The 18,831-nt window shown below is 45.3% G+C and overlaps 1 protein-coding gene across 1 annotated transcript; it reads left to right on the top strand.

Annotated features, from left to right (window-relative positions):
• Positions 1–583: 583 nt before the first annotated feature.
• On the top strand, positions 584–17,840 carry LOC100279764 (uncharacterized). Its single transcript, NM_001357197.1, has 7 exons — positions 584–935; positions 2,316–2,413; positions 12,677–13,718; positions 14,302–14,811; positions 15,505–15,693; positions 15,768–15,901; positions 17,415–17,840. Exons 1-7 carry the CDS (start codon positions 735–737, stop codon positions 17,575–17,577), a joined length of 2,337 nt encoding a protein of 778 aa, NP_001344126.1. The 5' UTR covers positions 584–734; the 3' UTR covers positions 17,578–17,840.
• The last annotated feature ends 991 nt before the right edge of the window (positions 17,841–18,831 follow it).

The raw sequence follows: 18,831 nt of genomic DNA, 5'->3' as shown, positions 1-18,831 counted from the left end.
GGTCTCGAAACGCCGACATATACATAACTATTGCCCCTTTGATAACACACCCCTTAGGCCCTGTTTGTTTCAGATTATAATCTCTCTAGATTATATAATCCAGCACAAATAATCTAGTAGGTAAACAAACACCTAGATTATGAGTTCAGATTATATAATCTAAACTCCAGATTATGATAATCTTATAATCTTCTCAAGAGTAGCTTATTTGAGATTATTTTGGTAAAAGACCCACTACCCATGGTTATATAAATAGAAATTACAATATATGCCATCCTTCTTTTCTCACATTAAATAAATAAATAAGGGTATTGTTGTCTTTATGAATAATCTACATTTGTATAATCTAAACTATCAAACAACTACATATAGATTATAATATATCTAGATTATAATCTAAATTATATAATTTAGATTATAATCTATATTATATAATCTATAAGTTGAAACAAACATGCGCAAATCCCACGCACAAAATCATCATCATCTATTTCCGCACAAAAATAATACAAAAATTAGTCGTATTCTTTAAGAACCAATCCAAACCCAAGCAAAGCCGACCCGCCCCAAATCATTCGTCTCCCTCCCCTTCGTTGGTTCGTTTGATTGATTGGGGAGCAACAACTCCCACCACCCGCAACCGCAGCAATCTCCCCTCGCCAACTCCGTCTCGGCCGCAACCCATTCGCCATTGCCGAGGAGGAGGAAGCCCGGTCGTCTATTCTGGATCTCGGATGGCGTCGGCCAAGTCGTCGCGGTCGCGGCCCGCGGGCCACTCGGGGGTGTTCCCGGTGGGCAGCGCCGCCGCGGTGGGGAGCGGGGGCGGCGGTGGCGACGGCGGGGTGCAGCTCGCCGACAAGCTCAAGATCTTCAAAACCGACAACTTCGATCCCGACGCCTACGTGCAGTCCAAGTGCCAGACCATGAACGAGAAGGTGAACCTGCCTGCCTGCCTGCCATCTCTGATCTGGCCGCGTTGCGAGGTCCAGCTCGTTCGGCTCTATCCTGCTGCACCTGTTGTCAGGGTGTGTTGGGCCGCGGGGGTGGAGAGGTCCCATTTCGTTTTTGCATGGTGGGGCGTCTATTGGACTAGGCGAATGTGACCTTTGGAACAGTGGTTAGTGTTGGAATTCAGGCTAATTGTGCAACAGGGGTGATTATGTTCTCGGGACGATTGGTCATTCAGGGAATGCACTTTACAATTTGCAGGAGGGTGCTTGATCGACATCTCAATGTGTGTGTTCTTAGCCAAATGGGTACTTTGCAGTGAAAAATGATCTCACATAACTTGTGGGGATGATATCGGGATTTGGATGCTTCACTCGTCTAGACGAAGAATTTTTATAATGGTGGCATATATTATTATTGTTTTTGTTTTGTTGTGTTGTGTTCAAATTAGAAAACTGAGTATGTCCGAAAACTGAGTATGTCCCAAGCAAGGGGAGTACTGTATTATAATTTTATGTGCACATTTGACTACAAGCCAGGATTTTTGAAATACTTGAGTTGACAGTTCGATATGTTGCCATTGCATCATGATATGGTTGTGTCCGGTTTTATTTAGAAATGAAATGTGGTTATGTTTATGCTTCCATTTAGAAATGAAATGCGGCCATCTTCAATTTTCTGGTGGACATGGGTAATTCATGACATTGTTTTTGGAAATAGTCCAAGAATACTAAGGGTGTTACTTCAATGTTTGCTTTTTGTGGCAACTGAGATAACTTGCCTCTAGCCTAACAAGATCCATGTGAGTTTAGAATATTTAACAGCCATCCCTTTGTATGAGTCTGAGTATTTTACATTTCTTGCCTGAATCGTATGAAAGGCTGCTGAACTTTTTTGTTTTGTTTTGACATTTCAGCAAAATTCCTATTTTTTCTGGTTTAATATAACCACTGCATAATATGCCTAGTTTGTTCTTACTAACAAAATAAAATCTCTCCGTGTGACTTTCATGTTTGGACAATGGATTTGGTTCATGAGAATAATTTGGACTGAGTTTATTGCTCACTTTTCATATCTTTTAAATGTATCATTTTTCAATGTCTGGGATGCAGGTATATAGTAATGCATTTCCATGGATTTTTTATGGATTCTTTATGATGCACTAGCTAATGCTATTTACTGAGACACGATTACATTAGCATTGGCCTTTCTACTTGGCATTTCACAATTATGTTTCTTAAGACATCTGCATATTGTTGTTTCCTATGCTGCTGAGTGCTAACATTGTTGAATTCCACCTGAGCAATCAGTACATTGTTAGAGTGTGCACCATACATAACTGACAAGGAAAGCCAAATTCATTTCAGGAAATAAGACATTTGTGTTCTTATCTCCAAGACCTAAAGAAGGCTTCAGCTGAAGAAATGCGTAGAAGTGTTTACGCAAATTATGCTGCATTCATCAGGTACACCATTCACCTATTTTGCTAATTTTCTTTAAATGTGCTATGCTATTTAGGGATGACAACAAGTTGGGTTAATATGGGTGGCTTGGGTGCATTAAACAGCTCTCTGCCACAAATTTTGGGACATAAAACCAAGCACACACCTGCAGCACCCACACCCACGACTAATAAGCACCTGAGACTCAGTTGTCACCCAATGGCTCTCACCACAGCAAGAGAAACTCCAAATGCAATAAATTCAAGAAATCCATTCAGCCAAGCAACGATTACAGTGCATCCATCAAGCAACAAGAATTGGTTAATCATGGATCTGACTGGTTGCCATGACTGCTCTTGCTGTCCTCAGCATTTCATGTGGTCACCATCAATGCCACATCCATGGTTGCGAAGGGGCCTGTCCCTGTGGCCATGGTAGCTATGGCATGGCCAGAATAGGGAGGTCAGGAGGGGGCACTGTCCATAGTGGGTGGTGAGGTCAGTAGGGGTGCCATCCTGGCGTCACCTGCAGTGGACTGGGGAGGTTGGGAGTGGACCTCAACCATTTCGCCGCAGGGAGATGAGTAACGACATTGCTGGCAAACAGTGACATGCACTGTTCATGGTGATTTTGGGGTTGCGGCTGGGTACGTTACGGAAGGGGCTGAGTGAATAAGGTGGCAGACGAGGGCGTGCCTGATGGTTGTAGTGTTTGAATTGGGCTAGCTGTATATGCGGCACTCGTGGCTTGTTGTGTATAGTCTGTGTAGAAGTGTAAAGTGATTGTATTGCATAGAGGTGGACTACAATATATAGACACAGGAAACCCTAACCCTAATGGGCCGGCAGCCCAACAGTGGTGCCGGCCCACACACACTCACACACACATAGTCTAACATCCCCCCGCAGTCGCAACGGGGGCACCACACACGATAAGACTGCAGTAGAGGCCGAAGGTAGAAGCCGACGGGTTGAAATCCCCCCCGCAGTCGCAGCGTCGTGATGGTGCGAATGTTGCAGCTAGAGTAGAGACCGTTGTGTGCTCCAAGAAGACGAAAGCCCCTAGATGCCGAGGTAGCCGAAGTTGAGGTGGTCGCGGTCGGAAGACGCGCAGCAAAAGCCTGATCTTCGGGAGGGGTCGACGTTCGAGCGTCAACGATCGGCAGGGCGACACAGCAAAAGGGCACCGGCAGGCCGACCTTTCTGCTTCTTCGATCATCCGGGCCTCAACGAGCCCCGCCAGGGAGGCCGACAGCAGCGCACGCGTCTGCGCCGGTCATGGTGTCCGCGCCCGCGGCAGCCAGTGAGGCGGCATGCGTGCAGCCAGGGAAGGGGAGGGCCTGGCCGGCATGAGGGGAGGGGCGTCCACGACGCCGGGCTGCAGGGAAGGAGGAAGGGGAAGGCCCCGGCGGCGGCGGGGGAGGGCGCGCTGGCGCCCATGGGCGCGGCGGCGTGGTGGGAAAGGGAGAGGGCGCCGGAACCAGGGAGCTGCCGGCTGCTGAAGGTGGTGGTCGGCGGCTGGGAACTTGGAGCCGGCGGCTGGGCAGGCAGGGCGATTGGAGCCCAGCCACGCGCGCTGGCCGCAGCGGCTGCAGTAGCGGCGGCGAGAGGGGAGGAGGGAGGAGAGGAGGCTCGGCGGCCGGCTGGAGAGAGAGAGGGAGGGGAGGAGGCTCATCGGCCGTGGCAGAGGGCCACCGGCGCGGGCGCCTGCACCGGGCGCGCGCTCCAAGGCGACCGCGGACCAGTGGCTGGCGCGGCGCTCTGAAGCCAGGTGTCGGCGGCCGCAGCAACCTGCAGGCCCTGGCGGCGCGCAAGCACAGCCGGCACGCAGAGGCGGCGGTCATGGCGCGGCCAGGGTCGGCCACCACCGCGCTTGACCGGCGCTCGGCCCCGGCGGCTGGGGCGCGTGCCTGGCGGTCGGATCTCGCCGCGCTCCTCCAATGGGGGCGTGGTCCCTGCGTGTGAAGCCGGAGAAGAAACTGGCGGCGCCCGTGGCGGCTGGCAGCCTGCTCCCTGGCGGCTGTCCTTGGTGTTAAGGCCCATTAGGCCCAGGTCTACTGCCTATATATATATTATATAGTCCTTAGGGACTAATCATCATTTGTCAATCCTAAGGTTAGTAACATGGTATCAAGCAGGTTACGATTAGGGTTTTTCCTAATTTTTTAGCCGCCGTCGCGGCCTTCCCATCCTCAGCCGCCGGCCGCCGTCGCGGCCTTCCCATCCTCAGCCGCCGGCCGCCGTCGCGGCCTCCCTATCCTCAGCTGCCGTCCGCCGTCGCGGCCTTCCATCCTCAGCCGCCGTCGCGGCCACCCATCCTCCGCTGCAGTCGCGGCGCCGCCGTCTCTGCGCGGATCTCCGTCCCGCGTTGCGGCCCGCGCGGATCTTCGCCCTGCGCTGCGCCGTCGGCTGCTGCGGCCTGCTGTCGCGGCCACCCGGTGCCGCCGCTCCTGCGCGAACTCCGCCCCGCGCTGCGCCGTTGGCTTCTGCGGCGCCATCTCCTGCACGGATCTCCGCCCCGCTGCTCTGCGTCATCCATCTGCGCTGGTCGCCTGCACCGTTGTGGATCTGCCCCGCCACTCTGCGCGGATCTCTGCCCCTGCGCGGATCCTTCTTTCTGCGCGGATCCTTCTTTCTGCGCGGATCTCTGCCCGTCTGCTGCGCCGTTGCTGTCGCTGCAGTCTCCTGCGCGCTGTCCCCGCAGGCTCCTGCACGGATCCGTCCGGACTCCTGCGTGCCATCTGCCGCACACAGGCCTGTGCACTGTCTGCAGCGCCGGTCAGATCTGCTGCTGCAGCCCCGGCCAGATCTGCTGCAGCAGCCCCCGTCAGATCTGCTGCTGTCCTGTGACTTCGCACAGTCTCGGACTCTCGGTACCATCAAGCCAGTTTTTTTTTCAGATCTGCTAATCTTCAGCATTTTGTTGCTATTGACTATGTCGACCAACGCTATTGTTGTCAATATTGTGCTTGATGGGCAGAATTATCCAGAATGGGCTTTTTGTGTCCAGACTGCATTAAGAGGTCACGGATTACTATTTCATTTGACTGAAGATTCTCCAGTTTTAGCTGCTGATAGAAGCAATGCTGCTGCAATCAAGACTTGGCAGATAAATGATGGCAAGGTAATGGCTGCAATGGTCAACAGCACTAAACCAACTATGATTATGAGTCTGTCCAAATTTACCACTGCTAAGGCTATCTGGTCACATCTGAAGGATCGATTTGTTCAGGATAGTGGTGCTCTTCTACATACCCTTATGCAACAGACTCATGTGATTGAGCAACATGATATGTCCATTGATGAATATTATTCAGCTTTTGATCGGATTATGAGTGCATTGACCTCCATGGTGCCCGCTTGTACCGCTGTGCCTTGTCCAGCCCACAAGTTCATTGACAAGTTCTTTACCTACAGATTTGTTATGGGAGTTCGACCTGAATTTGATTCCCTTCGTGCAAGGCTCCTTCACAGTTCAGATACTCTCACCATGGCTCAGGCTTTGTCCGAATTGCTTGCTGAAGAGACTCGTCTGAAGTCTATGTCCTCTATTACTGGTGTGAGTTCTCATAGTGTGTTGGCTGCTACTCAGAGGTCTAGGAACACTTCCTTTCCGCCTTGTGAACACTGCCAAAAGACCACTCATCGGTCTGAGAACTGTTTTGCTAAGTTTCCAGAGAAGCTGGCTGATTTTCGTGTCCGTCGTGCTACTCGTGGTCGTGGTACAGGACCATCTTCTAGAGGCTCAGTTGCGGTTGCTGCTACTTCATCTGCTGGTGCTTTGTCATCATCTTGGGTTCTTGATTCTGGAGCTTCCTTTCATGTGACATCTGATAAGTCACGGCTGACGTCTACTACACCTGTCACCGAGGGTACTTCTGTTCAGACTGCTGATGGTACTTTATGTCATGTCACCCACAAGGGTTCTCTTTCTGATTCAACTTATACTGTCCCAAATATATTTTTTGTACCTCAATTATCCATGGATCTACTATCAGTTGGTCAAATTACCGATCACAATTGTTTTGTTGGATTTGATGACTCATCTTGTTTTGTACAGGATCGCAAAACAGGGGATGTGATTGGGACTGGCCGTCGCCGTAAATCTTCGCCTCGCCTTTACATCTTGGACACCTTGCGCCTTCCTTCATCCCCTACAACTACACCTCATGTGCTCGCTGCTTCGGGCCCCACGACGTCATTCGCCCAGTGGCATCATCGTCTAGGTCACTTATGTGGATCCCGTCTGTCTACTCTAATAAAGTCAGGATGTTTAGGCTCTACTCATGTTGAGTCTAGTTTTCATTGTAAAGGTTGTCATCTTGGAAAACAAATACAACTTCCATATTTTACTAGTAATTCCCATTCTGCTAAACCTTTTGATCTAATTCACTCTGATGTTTGGGGTCCAGCTCCGTTTGTTTCTAAAGGTGGTCATAAATATTATGTCATTTTTATTGATGATCATTCTCGTTATACTTGGCTTTACTTCATGAAACGTCGCTCGGAATTGCCTTCTATTTACAAGTCCTTCACTCGCATGGTTCACACCCAGTTTTCTGCTACTATTAAAGTTTTTCGTTCAGATTCTGGTGGTGAATTCCTATCTGATCATTTTCGCCAGATATTGACCATAGAGGGTACTCTAGCTCAACTTTCTTGTCCTGGTGCTCATGCCCAAAATGGTGTTGCTGAACGCAAACATCGTCATATTATTGAGAGTGCTCGTACTCTTTTGATATCTTCTTTTGTGCCTTCACACTTTTGGAGTGAAGCTGTTTCCACTGCCGTGTATCTCATTAATAGACAACCTTCATCAAAACTTTCTGGTAAATCACCGGGTGAAGTTCTTTTTGGGACTTCTCCACGATATGATCATCTTCGAGTGTTTGGATGTATATGCTATGTCTTGTTACCACCACGTGAGCGGACTAAATTGACTGCTCAATCTGTAGAGTGTGTATTCCTTGGATACAGTCCTGAACACAAAGGCTATCGTTGTTATGATCCATCTACTCGTCGTATTCGGATTTCTAGAGATGTGAGTTTCAATGAAAATCGCCCCTTCTTTCACAACCAGTCTACTCACTCCACCTATTATCCCACAGAATCTACTTCTTTCATGTGTCTTCCTTCCATTCCTCCATCTGAACCATCATCTTCTACATCCACATCTGATATTCTCATTCCCATAACACCACCTTCCACCTCCACGTCATCCACCTCTTTCTCTTCCAAACCACCTATCATCCAAACCTACATTCGTCGTTCCCGCTCTATCCCTACGGCTGGTCCTGATACTGATCCTGTACCTGAGTCTTGTACTAACAACTCTGAGTCTAATGATGTTTTTAATCAGGGATATCGTCTTCGTGATCGTGGTACTATTGAACCTCTAGATCGTTATGGTTTCCCTCGGACTGCTGTGGCAATTGTTGAACCCACTACTTATCAGGAAGCTTCTGGGATTCTTGAGTGGCAGCTAGCAATAATTGATGAATTGGCTGCTCTTGAACGCACTGGTACATGGGATATTGTTCCTTTACCCTCACATGTTGTTCCTATCACATGTAAATGGGTCTTCAAAGTTAAAACAAAATCCGATGGTTCCATTGAGAGGTATAAAGCTCGTCTTGTGGCTCGTGGTTTCCAACAGACTCAAGGACTTGATTATGATGAGACTTTTGCACCTGTTGCACATATGACTACTGTTCGAACCTTGATTGCAGTTGCAGCCTCATCTTCTTGGACTATCTCCCAGATGGATGTTAAGAATGCTTTTCTCAATGGTGATCTACATGAAGAAGTTTATATGCATCCTCCTCCGGGGGTTGATACTCCATCAGGGCACGTTTGTCGTCTCCGTCGTGCATTGTATGGGCTGAAACAAGCTCCTCGTGCTTGGTTTGAGAGATTCATCTCTGCCATCACAGCTGCTGGTTTTTCTTCTAGTGAACATGATCCTGCATTGTTCGTTCATGTCTCTCCAAAAGGCCGCACTTTACTTCTATTATATGTGGATGATATGCTGATTACAGGCGATAACTCAGAACATATTTCTCATGTCAAGCAGCATCTTAGTAAGGAATTTCAGATGTCTGATTTGGGTCCACTTAGCTATTTCTTGGGCATTGAAGTTCAGCAGACTCCAAAAGGTTTTTACCTGTCGCAGTCCAAGTATATACAAGACCTTCTTGATCGCTCTGGAATTACTGATACTCGCACAGCTGCAACACCAATGGATATTCATTTAAAACTTCGTCCGAAGGATGGGACACCTCTAGCAGACCCCACTCGATATCGTCATATTGTGGGTAGTCTTGTTTATCTCACCATCACCAGACCTGATATTGCTCATGCTGTTCATATGTTGAGTCAATTTGTATCTACACCAACTTCAGTTCATTATGGTCATTTGCTTCGGGTGCTTCGATATTTACGTGGGACACAATCCAGATGTTTACTCTATGCTTCTGATAGCCCCCTTCGGCTACATGCGTATTCTGATGCCACTTGGGCAAGTGATCCTGTTGATCGTTGTTCTACTACTGGTTACTGTATTCTTCTTGGATCCTCTCCTATTGCTTGGAAATCCAAGAAGCAAGCGGCCATATCTCGTTCCAGTGCGGAAGCCGAACTTCGTGCCCTTGCTACTACCACTGCTGAAATTATTTGGCTCCGCTGGCTATTGGCTGATCTTGGTGTCTCTTGTGACACTCCTACACCTCTGTTATGTGATAACTTGAGTGCTATACAGATTTCTCATGATCCAGTGAAGCATGAACTTACTAAACACATTGGTGTTGATGCATCATTTACTCGGTCTCATTGTCAACAGAAGACTATTGATCTTCAATATGTACCCTCAGAATCTCAATTAGCAGATTTCTTCACCAAAGCACAAACAAGAGCACAACATCAGTTCCACTTGATCAAACTCAATGCTTCAGATCCTCCATTTCCACATTGAGTTTGAGGAGGGGTGTTAAGGCCCATTAGGCCCAGGTCTACTGCCTATATATATATTATATAGTCCTTAGGGACTAATCATCATTTGTCAATCCTAAGGTTAGTAACACTTGGGAGGTGATGGGGAGCGCCGACGGCGCAGGGAGGGGAGGAGGGCTCCGGCGGCTGGGCGGCGGCGCAGGGAAGGGAAGCAAGCTTCAAGGTTGTCGGGTGCGCGCCTGGGGAGCCGCCCCGGGAGGGAGGGATGAGCCTCCCGGGGCGGCGGCTGGACCTGGGTAGCTGGCGGGCGGCTGTGGGGTGAGGGAGTCGCTGCCGGCTGTGGGATGAGGGAGGAACAAAACCCTAATCTGATACCATGTAGAAGTGTAAAGTGATTGTATTGCATAGAGGTGGACTACAATATATAGACACAGGAAACCCTAACCCTAATGGGCCGGCAGCCCAACAGTGGTGCCGGCCCACACACACTCACACACACATAGTCTAACAGTCTGTCCTTGTATTCAGTTACCCATGGGTCAAGTGGCTGACCCAAACCCAACCTCCTTCATTTCGGGTAGCTGACCTGCCATACCCATCGCTGAGATTTTGCACCCACACTCACAACCATTCAGTACAAAACCTGAGTGTACCCACACCCACATCCAACCATCATCTGGGACATCGGGTCTAGTTTGAATTTGGCCCATAGTGACCCATATTGTGTATTAGGGTGTGTTTGGTTTGGCTTTGGCCCTCCTAAAAGCCAAACCAAAGGGCTGGATCTAGGAAGCAACTTTTTTTCTAAAAGCCGACTTTGGGTCCGTTTGGAAGCACCCAGTTTTTAAGAAACTGGTTTATGGAAATTGAGGTGGTTTCAAACATACTGATTTATGACTCAGTTTATAGAAATTGGATTCCCAGTTTCTTAAAAACCAAGAAGCTAACCACTCCTAGCTAAAAGATAAAAGCTAGTTTCTTAAAAACCGAGTTGCTTCCACACAGAACCTTTCTCGCAGTGCAAAGCTGAAAGCACATGTGGACCCTAAAACCCTAAACCCTAAACCCTGAAAGCACATGTGGACCTACTTTTAGCGGCTTTCGGATGGAACTGTGAAAATATATATGGAAGAACTTTTAGCGATTTTTAGTGGTTTTCACCAAACAATTTTTAGTTTTTTAACAGCTCACAGTCCACAACAGTTTTTTTTCACAGCTCACAGCCCACAACAACTTTTTTCGCAGCCACAACCCAACCAAACAGACCCTCAATCTGGCTGGGATACAACAATATCTGCTGTTATGGGATACTTTGGGGGAGGTAGAGTTATCCCAAGAGGCCAAGAACCCGATCAACATATGTGGAGGCATGAAGCCTCGGGGCAGTTCTCTTCCAAATCATGTTGCAAGATATTATTCGTGGGATCCACTATCTTTGAGCCATGGAAAAGGCTTTGGAAGACATTGGCTACTCCAAAATGCAAATTCTTTCTTTGGTTGGCTATGACGAATAAGTGTTGGACTGCTGATAGATTAGAAAAGAGAGGGTTGCCACACCCGGAAGTTTGCCCCTTATGTGATCAAGAACAGGAAACAATCCAGCACCTCCTGAACACATGCATCTTTTCCAGTCAGTTTTGGCACAGTATTTTATCCTCATTTGGCCTTGGCCACCTAACTCCTGCTGTTGATGAATCCTCTTTCGCGGTGGAGACAAGTGGGTAATCGAGTGCAGAGTGCACAAAGACAGTAAAAAGGGGCTAATCAATGTCCTCATTCTGGGGGCGTGGTGTTTATGGCTTCATCGTAACAGGGTGGTCTTTGATGGGGAATCTCCTTCCATAGGAAGACTGCAAAGAAACTTTTTAGATGAATTAGTGTGTGGGTTATGGCTGGAGCTAAAAATCTAGAGAGTCTTGGGCCCTGAATGTAGTCGTGTCCAATCCTATCGCTACTATGTAGCTTTCCCTCTGTTTAGGCTTATTGCCTAGCAGGTTACATGCTTTGTAAGTTTTTTTCTTCTCTATATTTATATAAAGATGTGCAGTTTTCCTGCGCGTTCGATAAAAAAATTGAGATTGTAGGGGTTTAGTCCCACCTTGGTTGTTGAAGGTGGGTAGTCCTTACCACTACCCTTTTATGTGAAGTGAAGATGAAAACATAAGTTGCTTGGGGGAGGTGTATGGTTGACTAAGCATGCAGACTGCGGAGTAGATCTGAGCCATTTGGACTCTGGAGCATTACACCATCCCTAGTGCTGTTGTCACCTTAGTTTGAGATATCGACACTCCCTTTAATCATGGTGATGCTTGTACCCTTCATAAACCATCATATGTGTTGTGCAGTATCTTTTTATTATCATTTATCACTTTCATCCATGGTTTTCAAGTCGTTGCCTAGGCGTCCAGGCGTTAAAAAATCCTGGGCGTCCTTGTCGCCACGACCAAAATCCAGCAAAACAAGAGAGGAGGTAAGGGAGAAGAAAGATGAAGAACTAGAGAAGGCCAAGCTCTTATCTCCGCCCCAGCTCCATTGGTTCCTGTGGCCATGTCAGCTTTCCTCACCGGCCAACTGCAGCATCAGGGATGTGAGAGGGGCAGTAGCAGGCCAGAAGCTCTTGATCTGCATAGAGTGGAGAAGGATCTGCAAGGGGCAGTACCGGCATGGGAGAAGGGGAGGGGAAGCGGCAGGGAGGACCAGAGGAGAGGTGCCGGCGGCAGCAACAGATGTATGGGCTGCTTGGTGGTCTCTTGGGCTGGGCTTTGTTAGTTCCTTCCCCTTTCTTTTTCTTTTTTATTTTCCTTTTCCTACCTTCTTCACGCGCAGCATTGAAGTTCTTCATATTCATATGGCGTCGCCTTGCCTCGCCTCGCCTAGGTGTCGCCTTGTTAACTCAAGATGGTGGCTCACCACGTCCCGCCTTACCGCCCTAATAACCGTACTTTTATCAAACTTTTGTTTTCCTTTCTCATAAGAGCTGTTAACGATCATCATGCTGAATGCTGCCTACAAAAAACAGCTATTAATTTTTTTAGTAGTTCATTGCTATAGCAAACCTTTTTCTTTATGAGCTGAACCATTTAATCCATTAAACCAATGTGTATGCGGAGATATTTACCTACTTTTATTATTGTGTTGATAATATCTTTGCTCTTATTATATGTACATCTGGTTTTGTTTCTCCCAAATGCTTTGACAATTCCAAAGTTCATTTCCTTATCTAGTATTAGCGTACCTGTTTTTATTGATTGAGGGTTGTATCAGTGTTATCTTTTTAAATTCGTCCTGAACTGTTCGCTTGCTCAAATAATTACTTTTTATGGATTTTCTTGTAATCAGAACATCTAAGGAGATATCAGACCTTGAAGGGGAACTGTTGTCAATTAGAAATCTGCTTAATACACAGGCAGCTTTAATTCACGGTCTATCTGAAGGAGTTCAGATAGATTCATTAACTTCAGGCCCTGAAGGTTCTGCAGAAGACGACATATCCAAGGTTGAAGATCAGGAGCCTTCAGAAATTCAGAAATGGTCTGCAGATTTTCCTGACATGCTTGACGTTTTGCTAGCTGAGCGAAGAGTGGATGAAGCACTGGATGCACTGGATGAAGCAGAACGGGTTGCTGTTGATGCAAAACGAAAACAGACTCTAACTGCAGCTGAAGTTTCGGCTTTGAAAAGATCTATCTCTGATAATCGGCAGAGGCTGGCAGATCAGCTTGCTGAAGCTGCTTGTCAGTCTTCTACTCGTGGTATTGAGCTTCGAGCTGCAGCTTCTGCCCTCAAAAGACTTGGTGATGGCCCCCGAGCTCACAGCCTCTTACTGAGTGCACATAATCAAAGGCTTCAATGCAATATGCAAACTATACATCCATCTAGTACTTCATATGGTGGGGCATACACTGCGGCACTTGCCCAACAGGTTTTTTCAGTCATAGCTCAGGCACTAAGTGACTCTGTGGATGTTTTTGGTAATGAGTCATGTTATGCATCTGAACTGGTAACGTGGGCTACCAAGCAGGTTATGTCCTTTGCGCTCCTGGTGAAGAGGCATGTGTTGTCCTCTTGTGCAGCTGCTGGAGGCTTGAGGGCAGCTGCAGAATGTGTTCAGATATCACTTGGCCATTGTTTTTTGCTGGAAGCTCGTGGTCTGTCTGTTTCCTCTGTTCTCCTCAAACAATTCAAGCCCAGTTTAGTGCAAGCATTAGATGCTAACTTGAGGAGAATTGAGGAGAGTACTGCTGCACTAGCAGCAGCTGATAACTGGATACTCACATATCCCCTAACTGGTATTCGTCCATTAACTAGATCGTCTGCTGCTAATTTGGCACTTCAGCCAAAGCTCTCTAGTAGCGCACACCGTTTCAATTCAATGGTTCAGGTAGTTGTCACCTCTTACGGTTAAATTACGAGAATGAATGTACCTTTTTGTTGTGTTCAAACAGATGATAATAATCATTTTTTAAATCTTTTATCAACAAAGCTGTAGTATATTAATGGCATGGCATAGCGACGTGTCTACGACCTAATATTTCTTTTGCCACTATGTCAGGCGTCCTTCTCAACTCCATCTTTGTTTTCTGTTCTTACTTGCATTGTCTGTTGAACTTACATTCCCATCAAAGATGCCAGTTTCAGCAAATGTTGCATTATTTTATATTTTTATCAGAAAATCCTTAGATGGCCTTTGTCTTATGTCCTTTTTATGTATTTCAGAGTAGTATTGTGTTGAACTGATACAGTAGGTGTGCCATCACTAGATTGATTGATGATGCACGCAGAGCTGTCCTGAATCACTAGTTGAACCATGAAAGTTTTGCTTAAACTAGAAACAGATTTATGCTTGTCCTTCTGCATTCATGAAATATTTGGCTATACACTACTTTCATTGCGCTCAGCTTCTTTAGAAGTGATGATTAGCTTGTATCTTGGTTCTATATTAAGCCTGTCTTGTTGAATTTCAGGATTTCTTTGAGGACATTGCACCACTACTTAGCTTGCAATTGGGTGGTTCATCAATGGATGGGATCACACAAATTTTCAATTCATATGTAAACTTGCTTATAAGTGCTTTACCTGGTTCTATGGATGATGAAGCTAACTTAGATGGTTTAGGTAATAAGATTGTTAGAATGGCAGAGACTGAAGAGCAGCAGTTAGCTTTATTAGCTAATGCATCTTTACTAGCTGAGGAGTTGCTACCTAGAGCAGCTATGAAGTTATCGTCAATAAACCAGTCTATGGATGATTTGCATAAAAGAGGAACAGATAAACAAAACCGTGTGCCTGAGCAACGTGAGTGGAAAAGAAAACTACAACGAATGGTGGACAGGTTGAGAGATAATTTTTGCAGGCAGCATGCTCTTGAACTTATATTTACAGATGAAGGTGATACTCATCTCAGTGCAGAAATGTATATCAGTATGGACAATACTGTTGAAGAACCAGAATGGGTTCCGTCTCCAATTTTCCAGGTACTTACTGGAACGGCTCGTTTGGGTCTTCCTCATGCAAATACCTGAGATTTTAGATAATTTTCAGATTATTAACATATGCTATTGTATACTTCTAATTCCCTTTCCAAACTAACATCTCAGTCTATAAGATACCAACTTTTTGAGGCCACTGTACATATTTTCATTCTATTGCTTGGATCAAATCCTTTATGCATTATAACCAGTCATTTTAACATGATCATATACCTAAAAGCGGACGTTTGGGACTAAATTAATTGAGCATATGGACACAAGTTAATGCTTTTGGGAACCATGTGTTCAATTCACTAGAATGGATTGGGTTTCATGTAGAATTCTGAAAGAAAAACCTATATTACCCACTTTAATTTTGATAATTCTTCTAGTTGATCCCTGGAATATATTATAAAAATCATATTAGCACAATTTTAACAGCCCAAGGCTGCACTATCAAAATTTGAGTGACATAGTCACACACACACACAAAGGTAAAAAAGAGAGTCATATGATCTTACCACTTTGATAAATAGGCCTTCTCTGTTGCTTATATCCTTCATATTGGATGTAATTTGTTAAGGTAGCAGGTTTCATGGCGAAGATTCTTTTGTCTTCTTTTTTTCTTTTTTTGCATATGGCAAGTGTATCATAGATAATACTTGTATTTGGATGAATGTCATCTGCTGTTTATTACAGGAACTGTATGTAAAGTTAAACAGGATGGCAAGCATTGCCGCAGAAATGTTTGTTGGTAGAGAAAGATTTGCTACTTTACTGATGATGCGCCTCACTGAGACAGTCATACTGTGGCTCTCAGAAGACCAGGCCTTTTGGGAAGAGATTGAACAAGGAGCAAAGCCTTTAGGCCCCCTAGGTCTGCAACAGGTAAGGTCATTTCCCCCTTTTTTTACTTTCTTTGCTTCCCAAGTGTTATTTTTCAAAAATTTCATTCTTTGCAGTTCTACCTGGACATGCAATTTGTCATCATATTTGGGCAAGGTCGTTTTCTCTCTAGACATGTACATCAAGTCATTTTGGATGTCATTGATAGAGCAATGGCTGCATTTTCTGCTACTGGAATGAACCCTGATAGGTACACTACTCACTTTTGCTCTTCTTTTGGCTCAGAAATAAATGCTGATTCTTTTATTTGCATACTTCATTTTTTTTTGCGAATTTCCTTATGTAACTTTGTTGTATTTTGCCTTGTGTCATTTGGATTACACCGTGTTCCCCCCTCTAGAAAAAACAAGAGGATGAAGAATAAAGTTATATGTCCCTGTAGCCTGCTGCCCTCTAGCCTACAGTAATTGCAACTGGCAGTCAGTAGTAACCTAAATAAATTACCCTACTGGGTTGGTTTTGACTTTTGAGAAAAAATGGCTATTAGAGAAGACTTTGATGAATTATTCAAATAGATTTCAGAAAATGAAAAGGAATTCAATGTTAGCTGCTGCATGTTTTTAAAAGGTGGTAAGGTGAGGCATGGCAACATTCCCCCCATAACGCCTAGGGCCTAGGGGCTTTCATAAGACGTGGTGATGGGATGCCTTACCATCCTAAGAACTAGGAAAACACCATCAGGGAGGAAAGAAGGAAATAGAAAAACTAGAAGAGGGCAAATGAAAAGATTAGTGGTTGGCTGAGCTCGCTCACGAGGTCCCTTCTGTTCATATCCTTCTCATGCTGTCCACAACGTTGTTCACAACAGATCGTGTAAAATAGGAGAATTAGATGATATTATTTACATATTGAAGTTTGAAATAGGGAACGTGATACGATATAGGGTAGGAGAGCTGTTGGAGACAGCCAGGATACACGCTCCCGTGTCCACGCAAGCCACCTGGGCCCACCTTTCTGCTTCTCTCTCACATAGGTGCAGCACCGCCGCATCTCCTTCCCTCACACTGCTCTCACTTGAGCACCGCCGGATTTGTGGCTCCGCTCCTTCCCTCTCTCTTGCTGCTGCTCCCTTGGATCGATCTCTGTCGTGTCCCCCTCCTGGATCAGCCGCTGCTGCTGCAGCTGCAGATGATCCAGGCGGTGCTGCGCGCTGCCCGCCGACATCTGATTTGACGGGGATGAGAGGGGAGGTAGCTCAATGGTCTTCCTGGTTGGTTCCGTACCATTTTCCTCTGTTTCACCTCCAATCTCTTTGTATCTGACTACTTTTGTCTCATCGCCTAGGCGTCTTAGAAACATTGAGCTGCTATACTTGAACACTAACAGGGCATCTACCTACCCTTAGTTCGATCATACTTCCTGAAAATTTTTGCAAGGATTCCCTTACGTTTTTTGATACATGAGGCTGTGCCTTTGAGTTTCTAAGGCTGTTTCCAGTAGCCTTACCTAGCCTTACCTATCTTAGCTCGTATTTCAAACTCCAATATGTAAATAATAAAAAATGTAAAACAATATTTTACATGACCAATCTGTAAATAATAAAAAAATGTAAAACAATATTTTGCATGGCTATATATACGGTCTGCTGCTCACGGTCTAATAGAGCTACAACTGGTTTTTGCTTGCCCATGAGGCCATGAGGGAGTTTCTCACAGATTTTTGCTTCTACTATCAACAGACCAACACTCGTGCTTCTTTTGCAGTGTCCTTCCGGGCGACGATTGGTTCATGGATGTCTCCCAAGAAGTTGTCAGCATGATCAGTGGAAGGGGTAGAGTTGCTAATGGTGACAGGGAAGTAAACAGCCCAACGGCCTCAGTTTCAGCGCACTCCATTTCTTCGTTCAAATCCCATGGCAGCTCCTAGTTTGCAAGTCGGTATTCTTTGTAGGCAGGTCATTGTATAATAATCATTAGTATATTCTTTCAACCTATTCCTCCACTCATTTGTTTTTTCTTTTCTTTTTCAGAACTTTTGTGATAGTATAGTATAGATGGATAATTGTTTGACCTAGGAAAATAAATCTTTTTTAGTAATTTTGTTTTAGGGTGTGTTTGGTTGAGGAGTGGTTCCATTCCATTTTTTGGTTGTTCGGTTTTCAATAAAAATAATAGCGGAGTGGCTCTTGTATCTTTATATGAAAATTTACTATAAATAGTTGGAACGCTATCGCTCCATAAAAACGACCGGATGTGAGCGGTCGCTCTCGCTCCATAAAAACGACCGGATGTAAGCGCTCTCTCGGACGCGAGTGCTCTCTCCCCTCTCCTTCCCTCTACACTCATATGACTCTCCAACTAAACAAAGAATGGAGTGACTCTGTTTTATTCTACTCTTTAACCAAATAAAAAGTTGAGCGATTGTTCATCTTGCCAAACGTAGGATAGAACAGTTTCATTCTTAAATATTGGAATGAAACCACTTCTATTTATTTGACTCTTCAACCAAACGCACCCTTGTAGAGTTGATTCATGCAAGTGTTGCATGGCCACATTGCACGAGGTCTGCACGGATATGTATCATTCTTTCAGCAGTTTTTACTTGCCAGCCGGCACATCGCATTTCATGGATCAAGATTTTGCGTTTGAAATTGTTTGAAAAGATGTTTTTATTTTTATTGTGTGTACAGTAAGCCCATTCTGTCCTAACATTAGAGTGTGTCCAGCAGTTCACCTATATGTTCACCTAAAACATTGTTTTGCATTATTTTGTCATGTAGACCGAACTGTTCATAGAGTGGAGTTTGACTATGGGGTTGTGGACAGATAAGCTGCTAGAGTTAGTCTTAGAGGATAGACAATTCTTTTCGATCTTTATGAACATTGTCAATGCAACATATTGCTTTAGACTGAATTGTTCGTAATTTGGAGTTTGAATATGGGGTCGTGGACGAATAAGCTATTGGAGTTAGTCTTAGAGGATAGACAATTCTTTTCGATCTTTGTGAACATTGTCAATGCTACATATGGCTTCGTATGCTCAATGAACTAGTTTGACGGCTATCCGTTCAAGTTTTATGAAGAATTCAATCATGGCACGATTGATAGAAAAACATTTGCAGAGTTAATCCTATATATGAGGCTTGTTTGTTTCGTTTTTTTTCTAACGATCTTTTCCAAG

The sequence above is a fragment of the Zea mays genome, chromosome 2, assembly GCF_902167145.1.
Source record: "Zea mays cultivar B73 chromosome 2, Zm-B73-REFERENCE-NAM-5.0, whole genome shotgun sequence".
NCBI classification, from domain to species: Eukaryota; Viridiplantae; Streptophyta; class Magnoliopsida; order Poales; family Poaceae; genus Zea; species Zea mays.
The sequence above is the reverse complement of the archived record's forward strand: the minus strand, read 5'-3'. Positions and strand labels throughout refer to the sequence as shown.